This window comes from Rhincodon typus, chromosome 5 (assembly GCF_021869965.1).
Source record: "Rhincodon typus isolate 14 chromosome 5, sRhiTyp1.1, whole genome shotgun sequence".
NCBI lineage: Eukaryota > Metazoa > Chordata > Chondrichthyes > Orectolobiformes > Rhincodontidae > Rhincodon > Rhincodon typus.
In genome coordinates this window covers 38,125,830-38,137,869 of record NC_063336.1, presented here as the reverse complement: position 1 = coordinate 38,137,869, position 12,040 = coordinate 38,125,830, and the positions used below count along the sequence as shown (strand labels likewise).

The window sequence follows — 12,040 nt, the reverse complement described above, 5'->3', positions numbered from 1 at the left end:
GGTGGGGAGGGAAAGATGTCTTTGGTGGTGGGGTCGGATTGCAGATGGCGGAAGTGTCAGAGGATGATGCGTTGGATCCAGAGGTTGGTGGGGTGGTACGTGAGGACGAGGGAGATTCTGTTTTGGTTGTTATTACGGGGAGGGGGTGTGAGGGATGAGTTGCGGGAAATGTGGGAGACACGGTCAAGGGCGTTCTCGACCACTGAGGGGGGGAAGTTGCGGTCCTTGAAAAACGAGGACAACTGAGATGTACGGGAATGGAATGCCTCATCCTGGGAGCAGATGCGGCAGAGGCGAAGGAATTGGGAATAGGGGATGGCATTTTTGCAGGAAGGTGGGTGGGAGGAGGTGTATTCGAGGTAGCTGTGGGAGTCGGTGAGAAATGTCAGATCAGCCATGATCCTACTGACTGGTGGAGCAGACCATGATGCGTTGAATGATCTACTCCTATTCCTACTTCTTATTGTTCTGTGGTAATTTTTTTTGCAATTAAATAAATGAGTTGGGTAGGAACATGGAATAAATGAGAACCAATGTGTTTGACAGGGAAGGCAAGGTAAAAGGAACATGAACTTCTGGGGATAACCTAGACTGAGAGGCTGATTTAGTGAAGTGCTACCCTATATTGCTTTCCTTCCTCATCCAAATGGTAAATATACAGTCAAATTGGAAAATGGCTACCATTTTGCCCAGAGTAAATGTATTTTTTTCTCTCTGAGGGATAGGGTCCTCTTTTGTGTAAATGTGAAATACTTCAAAGGGCAATCGCATTAAACAGACATTACACAGACATTACACAGCACGGGAAAAGAATTGTTGCTGTCTAGTTTTTCCTGTTGCATGGGAGAAAAGGAGATTGCATATAAACATTGTGAGGCGAGGTCCAAATAGAATGTAAATGAATGCAGATAGACTTCTCTCTTCTCACTGGTCGATTCACAAGGTTTGAACTGAAAATCAGACTTTGTTTTCTTGATGTAGAGAATCTCATTTGCCAGGTCTCATGATATTTTCCCAACTGACTCACCATTATCTATGTCGTGCAGAGCACTGGCTTGTAAAAGGACCAGTTAAAATAGATTTTAACTGTTGCTGGTAAATCCGCTCTCACAGGAATCCAGTCGCAATTTCTTTGGATGTTTTGTCTGTCAATACCTGAACTTAATCTAGTGTCTTTGCTTTTACCCTAAATAAAAATGATTTGCAACAAAGCATATTCTTGGAAAAAGTGTGTTCCAAACTCTCCCTTCCAAGCTTTGGAAATGTTTGCATGAATTCACAAAATAAATGATACCTTGAGATGCAACACCAGCCGATCCTGTCAAGGCGTGGAACGTCCTCCAAGAACTTCAGAGGACAGTTGGCAGCTCAACGGCTAGTTTAACCAAACTTAATTCCTAGTAGTTTACTCTTTACCAAAGCAGGCAATTCATCAAGTGGGAGCATTAACAATAAGTAGATTACTTTTCAAAGAAATGTAATAACCAAAGGACATGCTGCTGTCTTTGTTTCAAGTCATTATTCTACAAAAGCATGGCTAACTTTACGCCAGGTGTCTGAGTTAATATTTCTGGCATTGCTCAATAGCAGAAAAGAAAATCTAAACATTTTTCTTTGGCCTTTCAGACTCAAGCTGTCATATTTTTATGGATCATCTGGAATAGTAAATTCTCCTTGTATGTGACAAGACAGAAGTTTGAATATTTATTTTGGAGACTAAAAGAATGGAAGACTGCCATAGTGCTGGAAAAGTAGCTTCCCACTTTAGGATTTATTGGGACTATATTGGAAATCTTCCATTTTTATGTATGCTAGACAGAAGCATGCATTGCAGACATAACCCAATAATGCTGTAGTTCCATTTCTGACAGGCTATCCCTTCTAATGAAGTTCCATCCCGGACCTTCATGTTGTCAAACATTTATCTGCATGTTTTCAATTTACTTTTCTGGTCAGTTCACTAAGCTTCCTGTTGTCATAATGAACGGACATGCTTAAAATCATAGTGTTATAAAGATGTACAGCACAGAAAAAGGCTCTTCAGTCCATTAAGCCTGTGCCAGTCAAAAACAAGAACCTAACTATTTGAATACCATCTTCCACCACTTGGCACTGTGGCTCAGTGGATAGCGCTGCTGCCTCACAGCGTCAGGGACCTGGGTTTGGTTCCATCCTCGAGTGATAGTCTGTGTGGAGTTTGCACATTGTCTGGTTTAATCCCATAGTCCAAGGATGTGTAGGCTGGGTGGATTCGCCATGGGAAATGTAGAGTTACAGGGATAGTGTAGGGGAGTGGTTCTGGTTAGGATGCTGTTTGGAGGGTTATAGAATCCCTACAGTGTTGAGCAGGCCATTTGGCCCATCAAGTCCTCATTGACCGTCTTAGGAGCATGCAACCCACACCCATTTTCCTACCCTACCCAGGTCGGTGTGGACTCGATGGGCTGAATGGCCTGCCCTCAAATTGTAGGGATTTGGCTCTATGACCCTTAGTCTTGTATGCCATGGCATCATAAGTGCACGTCTAAATGCTTCTTAAATGTTATGAAGGTTTCTGCCTCTACCACCCTTACAGTTCCAGATTCCCAACACCTCCCTGGGTGAAAAATAAATTCCTCACCTCCCCTCTAAATGTCCTACCCATTTTCATAAATCAATGACCTTGGTCTGACTGTTGTGAGATCCTTCGCTGATTTTTAAATTATTTTATTTTATTTCTTTTTTCAATTTTGGTTTGGAGCAACGAACTGAGAACTGTAAGTCGAAAACAATCTTTGGAGTGTGGCCAGTAGTTTGTGTTTAAAAAAAAGAGAAAGCAAACAACTTCCCAGGTGAGGCCAGACCTGGAAGTTAATTGCAGATGTTTTTTTGATCGAAAGATTCTACAGACTCCAATACCAGGGGAGAGTTATATGTTTAACCAGGTCACAGAGGTTTGGCCATTAATGAGGTCAATACCTAGGAACTGGTTCCAGCAAGTCTGGGAGAGACCTAATGCTCAAGCGGCAATTGAATGGTAACTGTGACCTCATGGTGAGACAGTCAGCTTGATGGGGAGAGGCCAGACTTTGAATTGGGTTTTGGACTGTGTTTTTGGTGAGGAAGAGTTTGGCTGTTGATGCTACAGCATGAAAATTTGAAAGCTTCCTGTTTAACCTCACGTTATCAGCTATTGAAACTTCAGGAAATAAAAACTAATTTGTAAGTATCACTGATTTCCTCAGAGTGAACTAAAAGGGTTGCCCTGATCGACACCTTCGGAAAATCAACCAAGAAATGAACGTGTACGCCTCTGGAACAATGCATCATTAATACTGCTTCAGTAATCTGACCAGTTTTGTTATTTTCCTTCAGTTATCACTTAATTGTGTTTGTTTGCCTATCTGTCTGATGTGTGAATTGTGCTAAAAACTAAGTTATTGAGTTTAAATCATAGACACCAATTAAATTATGTTGTTACTTAATTTTGTTCTGCTAAAACTACTGAATTGCTAATAAATTGCTAAGTCCTTTGTTTAAACTATAGATATGGTATCTAAAATTCATTATTCACAGAGTTTGGGATTACTTATTTAAAATGTCTGGTAATGAGTCACTGGAGTCAATGGTTTAGGGTTTATGAAGGTTTTCATTTCACTGTGTTGTGAATACAGAGGTAGAAAGGCTTATTTGTTCAGCCATCTATCTCCATGTCGTAACACTATGTTTGGAAGATGAACCATGTGTTTGCCAAATTATTACTTCTGTGACCTACAATTGTTGAGGCCTGATTCCTGTCCTGAAAAATCCAGCGAAAAATCCAGTGTTCCCTTTTAAAAACAAATTTGTCTAAGTGACATCTCTTCATAGCCCTATATAAGAATAAGTATGGAATTTTAAAATCTTTCTCCATTGGTTTTTGTATTCAGTCTAGGAATATAATGCGATATCAATTCTGAGGTCTTTTTGTTCTCTCTTGGAGTATTATGGGCTCTTGGCTATAATCCAAGCACTTGCCTTGTTTACACATAATGTTGAAGAGTCAGTTTCTATATTCAGGGAGTTTTATTTGCTATTTTACAACACTTGGAATGGGGGTGTTCCAAAGAAAAGTAATATTTAACTTAAAAGGTTAGCTCTATATCTCTTTTCATATATGGAGTTTCTCCAGCAAAGACTATGACAAACATTACATTGGACAGACAGGAATAAAATTAGCCACAATAGTACACGAACATCAACTAGCAACAAAAAGACACAACCAATACTCACTCATCTCTATCCACATGGATAAGGAAAACCACCAGTTTGATTGGGACAACACCAGGATCCTGCGACAGGCCAAGCAGAGACAAGCACGGGAATTCCTAGAGTCCTGATTCTTTACTAAGAAGTCCATCAACAAACACATAGAGCTAGACCCTATATATACTACACTGCGAAAGAAGACCGGAAGTGAGGTAACCCAGCTCAACGGACGCCAGAGTTTAAATAACAGGTGGGAAAACACAACAGCGCTTCATCGGAGGCTGCACTGATGATGTTACCCAGCAGGGTAATGAAATGCCTGCGGAACAACGAACCAGCTTGGTGAGCCAACCAAAGACAACTTTCTCCAGCATTTGCTGTTTTCATTTCAGATCAGTATTTTGTGTTCATATTGTTATGTTATAATAGGTCTTCTGAATTCCTTTATTAAGGTGTATAATAAGTAAAAGGCTGAGGAAAAGAGGTGAGGTCAGGATCGTGGGGTAGCCTGAGTAAAAGGGGGTGCGTTATGAGAGTGATGGGGTGAGAGTTAGGGTAATGGTGCAGGGATATGGTGAGGGGACTTTAAAGTAGTCAGAAGGTTCAATTTTATTTAAATGACTCACCACAAGTATGGGTTCAAGGGATTTTTCCAAAGGAAGGGGGGTTCTTTAAACTAGCCACTGTGGAGGCAGTATGCCCTTTTACAGGTTTTTAGGGCCAGAAACCCCTAAAAATCCCATCCCATGGCAATCTTAGAGACAGGAGCCAGGGGTAGGAGCATGGGAGCAGGGCTGTGGGATTAGTCCAGTCTCCTAATTCCTATTTTCGACATGAAAATCCAGCCCCAACTGTCTATATGCTGCGTTACATCCATGCCCGTGCTATATTCCCTTACCCACATGATGGCAGTATAACCTCTGAGAATCATTTTTATAGGAAGGATAGTTTTCGCTTGCCCAAAAAGTACTGCTGCAGCCTCTCTCAGTCTGTTACAACAAATAGTTGAAAGGCATACTGCATCTCAACTTACCTAACTGGACAGTCATTTAAAAAAGCATGCAAACTGATGATGGGTTCATCCAAAGTCTCATTAAACATGCCACATGTATCATCTGGGTAAGAAATTTTAATTCCCAATGAATAGTGGGCTAGCTGACTTCAGCTGAGATCTCAGTGAAGTTGCTACAATCATCAGCAAGCTTGTTAGTTTTGCTCCTGCTCAATATTGATCCACTCCTCTGGAATTGTGTGTTTGTTGGAAAAAGCTAGGACCTGATTCTGTGAGCTTCCCTCATGGGAGAACACATAGAATCATCGAAGTCTGCTACGGAGAAAAAGGCCCATTGGCCCACTGAGTCTGTGTGCTGGTCAAAAACAACCGCCTAACTATTCTAATCCCATTTTCCAGCACTTGGCAGCACATGAACATAACTAAATACTTGTTAAATATTATGAGCCTTTCTGTCTCTACCACCCTTCTGCAGGGAGTGAGTTCCACATTCCCAACATCCTCTTGATGCAAAAACAATTCCTGACATCCCCTCTAAACTTCCTGCCCTTTTCCTTAAATTAATGACCCCTGGTCATTGATCGCTCCACCAAGGGGAAAAAATTCTTTCCTGTCTACCCTATTTATGCCCCTCATAATTTTATATATCTCAGTCATGTACCCCCATCCCCTCAGACTCCTCTGCTCCAAGTGAAACAAACCCAGTTTATCCCCAGTCTTCTGAAGAAGGATCACTGGACTTTAAACACTAACTCTGTCTTCTCTCTGCAGATACTGCCAGACCTGTTGAATTTGTCTTGCAATTTCTGTTTTCGTTTGCCCCAGTCTATCCAATCTCTCATCATAGTTAAGCCTTCCCAGCCTACACAATATTGTGGTAAATCTCCTCTACAACCTCTCCAGTGCTATCACATTGAGCCTATAATGTTGATTCCAGGACTACCATGCTACTCCAGCTGTGGCCCAATCAAAGTTTCATTCAGTTCCAGTATCACCTCCCTGCTCTTAAACTCTACGCTTCGGCATGTAAAGACAAGTTTTCCATATGCCCTCTGGATGTGGAGGTTCCAGTGTTGGACTGGGTTGGATAAGGTCAGAAATCACACGACACCAGGTTATAGTCCAACAGGTTTATTTGAAATCACAAGTTTTTGGAGCATAGCCCCTTCATCAGGTGAAGTGAGTTTCACCTAAAAATTAGCACTTTCATCAGAACTTAATGTCACAGTTAAAGGGAGAGAGTGAGACCAAGAGGGTAAAAGCGAAGCATGCACAAGAAAAGAAATATAAGAAACTGTCAGGTCACTGAGTGGACAGCATATCATTGTTAAACGACAATAGTGATCATAGCACAAGGAAAATAGAGGCTCGATGACAGACATCAGAAAAATACAAGCTATTCACAAGACCTAGAGAATGTAAGATTAGTTAAAGCCGCTTAGTGTCAAGCACAAAAAGCTGGTACACTCCAGGAGTTCAGTGAAAGAGAAAAACAAACTAACCATGTACTGATCTGCTCCCTCTCCCAATTCCATATCATCAGATGCTTACTGTCAAAAATAATGGCAATGGTGACTAAAGCCTGATGTTGTTGAATTTAATAATAAGACCAGAGAGCTACAACGAAAGTTGAGGTGTTGTTTCTCCAACTTGTGTTGAGCTTCATGGGCTGTGATTTTACTGGACTCTTGAGGGTGTCACGCCAGTTGGGGATGGAGCAGCGATCTCCAGTCAGCACTGTGGCATGAGCCCTGATGGAATCATATGGCCTTCTGCCACTGTCAGGGTTGCCATAATTGAGGTCTCTCGTCATGGATGGCCCAGCTGCTGAAAGCCAATGGCTAACCAAAGGCTGGAAGCTATTCATGCTTCATGCTCCTCTGCACCAGAGAGATCAGTGCTGCTGGACACAAAGGGCCAAGATTTTGGAGGGAATCCAGGCCACAGGTGAGTGAAAATGGGATGGAATATATGAAGTGAGGGTCACAGGGAGCAAGGGGAGGGAATGGGGATGACGTCGGGCTTTCAGTGGCCAGTCCTCTGCCTGATGCCAGTTCCCTCAATTGGACAGAGGCCAGACTGACTGATCTAAACCCTCAACTCCACTTTCCTGCCTTTTCCCCATAACCCTCAATTCCCTTTCTGATTAAAAGTCTGCCCATCTCAGCTTGGAATGCACTCAATGACTCAGTCATCTAAGGTAAAGAATTCCATAGATTCACTACCCTATGAGAGAAGAAATTCCTCCTCACCTTAGTTTTGAAAAGTCATCATCGTTTTGTCAAAGCAGGTCATGTCTGACAAATTTATTTGCGTTCTTTGATGAGGTGATGCAGGCAGTGGAAGGTAATGCTGTGGATGTTGTACATTTGGACTTTCAGAAAACATTTGATATGGTACCAAATTACAGTTTAGTTAGCAAATTAGAAATGTTTGGGATTGATGGGTCCTCAGTAGCATGGATTAGAAGTTCACTAAAAGATAGGAAACAGAGGGTAGGTATAGATGCAGAGATAGTGGGATGTTTCTTTCTCAAACTGGAGATGAGTTGAAACTCCTGTTCCCCAGGGATCAGGGTTGGGACCCCTGCTTTTTCTGATTTATATAAACGATTTGGAGATGGGCATTGAGGGCAAAATATCTAAATTTGCAGACTAAGCTAGGGAGAAGTAGTGAATTATGAGGCTGATGCTGAGTGACTTCAGAGGGACATTGACAAGTTGGTAAATAGACAGACAGTTGGCAGATGAATGTCAATACAGACAAATGTGAGGTAATGCATTTTGAAAGAAGAGACAGGGAGAGAAAATACAGGCTTAGTGGTACAACTTCTGGTGAGTAGAGAGCCTTTGGGGCTTAAGTGCATAATTCTCTGAAGATGGCCAGACAAGTTGAAACAGTTATTAAGAATCCTTGGTTTTATAAATAGAGGCATAGAATACAAAAGCAAGGAAGCGATAATGCACCTCTACAAATCTTTGGTCAGATTACATTTGGTGTATTGTGGTCAGTTCTGTTACCTTATTTAAAGAAACGATGGTAAAGCCGTAGAGTTCCATTAATTGGTATGTCAGTAACTAGGGGTCACAATTTGATGATTGTCAGCAAAAGAGCTAGGAGCGAAATGAGGAGAAACTTCTTTACTCAGAGAGTTATTAGGATTTGGAATGCATTGCCTGGGAGAGGCAAATTCCATAGGAGGTTTCAAAATAGAGCTGGATAAATATTTACAAGTGATAAATTTAGAAGGCTACAGAGATAGGGCTGGAGAATGGGACTTGCTTGATCATATTACGTATTTCTTAATGCTCTGCCATTTCATTCTTTATAATAGATTTTAACGTTTTCCCAATAACAGACATTAAGCTAACTGGCCTGTGGTTACATATTTTTGCCCCTTCCCCTTTTAAATAAAGGTGTTACATTCATAGTTTTCCAATCCTCTGGCACTTTTTCTGAATCAAAGAGCTCTTGGAAGCTACCTACCTGTGTATCCACTATTTTGTAACTACTTCTTTTAATATCCTAGGATGCATCTCATCAGCCCCAGGGCACTTTTCAGTCTTTAGTCGCATTAGTTTCCCTTGTACTTTTTCTCTAGTTATAGCTACTGTATTTAATCCATCTCCTTCTTTTGTCCTTTGACTGTTTAGCAACTTTGGAATGCTGTTGGTGTTTTCTGCTGTGACGACTGATGCAAAGTATTTATTCAACTCCTCTGCCATTTCCTCATTTCCCCATTATTTCACCAGCCTCGTTCCCTAAAGGGCCTACATTCACTTTGGCCTCTCTCTTTATTTATTTAAAGAAGCTCTTGCTCTTTATCTTGAAATTATTTGCAAATTTACCCTCAATATTTATCTTCTCCCTCTTTTTTTTGGCCATCCTTTGTTGGTTTTAAAATTTTCCCTAACCTCTGGTTTACCTCTAATCTTTGCCACATTGTAGGGTTTTTTCTTTCAATTTGTTGCTAGTTATAATCCTCTTGTTAACCATGGTCGGCTTATCCCCATCCTAAAATCCTTATTTCTCACTAGGATGTATCTTTGTTGTGAGTCATAAACTATTTTCTTAAATGTCTGCTACTGTTCCTCAAACATCTTTGCTGTTAAATCCCTTTACCAGTCTACTCCAGCTAGCTCTGCCCTCCTTTGTAATTACTCATTTCAACTTAGCACAGTTGTTTCTGATTCAAGTTCTTCCCTCTCAACTGAATCCTCAATTCTACCATGTTATGGTCACTGTTTCCTAATGGGATCTTCTACTCTGACATCATTTATCTAGCCTGCCTTGTTACACATTACCATATTCAAAATAGCCTGATCCCTGCTTGGAACCGCAACATTTTTTTTAATATTCATTCATGGGATGATGGTGTTGCTGGCTCGGCAGTATTTATTGCCCATCCCTAATTGCCCAGAGGACAGTTAAAAGTCAACCACATTGCTGTGTGTCTGGAGTCACATGTAGGCCAGACCAAGTAAGGATGCAGTTTTCTTCCCTAAAGGACATTAGTGAACCAGATGGGCTTTTCCGACAATCGACAATGGATTCAGGATCATCATTAGATTCTTAATTCCAGATATTTATTGAATTCAAATTCCACCATCTGCTGTGGCGGGATTCGAACCCTTGTCCCCAGAAACATTATCTGGGTCTCTGGATTAACAGTCCAGCGATAATACCACTAGGTCATTGCCTCCCCCCATGTTGTTCTAGATAACTATACCACTCTAAAAATTTTTCCTTGTAGCTACCTCTGTCGATCCGACTATCCAATTTGTGTGAAGATTAAAGTCACCCATGATTAATGTATTGCCTTTTTTTACATTATCCGCTAATTTATTCTCAGTCCTACTGTTAAATTGTCTGTAAACTATTCTTCTCCTTGATATTTCTTAACTCCATGCACATGGATACTACATCTTCCGATCCAAGATTGTTTCTAGCTATCACGCTTATTCCATCCTGCACTATCAATGTTAAAGTCACTGCCACTCCACTGCATGTTCATTTGTTAGGATGCTACGGCTGCCCTCGACATCCCACTGACTGGGAAAGGAATCATTATTTTAGCTTCCTGTACTTGATCATTACAGTAATTCTGACTGGAAATTAAAGGGGGAGTTCTCTGGTCATCATCCTGTGGTGGCAATGGAGTAGAACCAGCACTTGTGGGTTTCAAAACTGGGTGACAGTACATCTGGCTGGAGCTTTGCTCTCCCTATGTTTGGGCGTTACGGCACAGAAAGAGGCCATTGAGCCCACCTTCTGTTATTTAAAAGTTCGAGTTTTTTTGGAGGAACACAATAAAAGAATTGAGTAGGACAATATAAATCTCTACTAATGAAACAAAGGTGTTTGAAAGAAAAAGCTCTCCTATGCTTTGCTTCATCAGGAAAGGCACTGGCAGTTAGTCCACAACTTGGAATCTGTTTACAGTCACCCAACACTGCAGCAAAGCATTGTCAATCACCATCAAAAATCATCATTTTTCTGAATCTTTATACACATGATTCATTCCAAGCTGCCACTGGGGACATTAGCCTTACTAATCAATTCATATTTCGCTGATACAATAAACAAATGCTATTTTCAAGATCAGACTTCCTCCAACAAAATTAGAGAGGTATGTAAGGTTGGTGTCCATATGGCCCTAGGAGCTGCACACAGCAAATTGCATAAAATGCAAATATTTTGATTCTAACCTGTTTGTAACCATCAAATGAAAATTGTACCAGTTAGTGCTCAATCCTAAACAATTACTGAACCTTGTTTGACGTAATTCACCATGTCAAAATATTTTGTCAGAGAAATCAGAGTGGGTGAACAGTTAGTAGGAGGCTCACATTGCCCTCTTCAACATTGGCTCTTCCTTTCACTAAGACAGCCAAAAGAGAGCAACACCCAGAACTGGTACAACAAAGTTAAAATAACTTTTATTATTGAACACAATGTAGTAAGACACATAAAGGAGCACATTAGATCCCTGAACCAGCTGGGGAGCATCAAATAATACAGTACTGCCAAAGCTTCCAAGATTATCATAGTCTTTCAGACAACACAATTTTGTTTTTAAAGAGGCATGACCATGGATTAGCCAAAAGAAAAACAAGATAGAGGTGGAAAAGCTAGGAGAGATTCCTGCCGAATCCCTCGCCAGCAGCAAGCGCTATGTTGTATTTCTTTGATATTGTCTTTATCTGAGTACCTTATAAGAACATAAGAACTAGGAGCAGGAGTAGGCGACCCGGTCCCTCGAGCCTGCCCCGCCATTTAGTAAGATCATGGCTGATCTTTTTGAGACTCAGCTCCACTTACCCGTCCGCACACCATAACCCTTAATTCCTTTACTGTTCAAAAATTTATCTAGCCTTGCCTTAAACACAATCTACCCAAATCTCTTAACAGTTCTTTTCATGAATGCATAAAACAGTGGCCAAAAGCACTCCCACCGTGATTGGGCATTGCACTAGATAACTTGAAATTTTCCATGTCATTTTATCTGTTATTATATTTGAATATCAGTTGACAAGAGGACACAGAGACATTAACTAACCTACTAAGCCCCACTATGGGAGTAGTCACATGCCCATTTCAACCAAAAGTGCATTTTCTACCATGCTGGGAACAGAAGGAAAAAACAGAGGTTTTCTTTAAACACACAGCAAGTAGATCCTTTACAAATGCATCAGAGATAGTAGGAACTGCAGATGCTGGAGAATCTGAGATAATAAGGTGTAGAGCTGGATGAACACAGCAGGCCAAGCAGCATCAGAGGAGCAGGAAGGCTGACGTTTC

The 12,040-nt window shown here is 41.0% G+C and overlaps 1 protein-coding gene across 1 annotated transcript in view; it reads left to right on the top strand.

Annotated features, from left to right (window-relative positions):
• The first annotated feature begins 7,421 nt into the window (after positions 1-7,421).
• The window catches only part of myb (v-myb avian myeloblastosis viral oncogene homolog), a 28,797-nt gene continuing 24,178 nt past the window's right edge, over positions 7,422-12,040 (top strand). The window contains exon 1 of the mRNA XM_048596744.1: positions 7,422-7,439. Within this exon, the coding sequence (XP_048452701.1) occupies positions 7,422-7,439 (18 nt within the window). The remainder of the gene's footprint in view (positions 7,440-12,040) is intronic.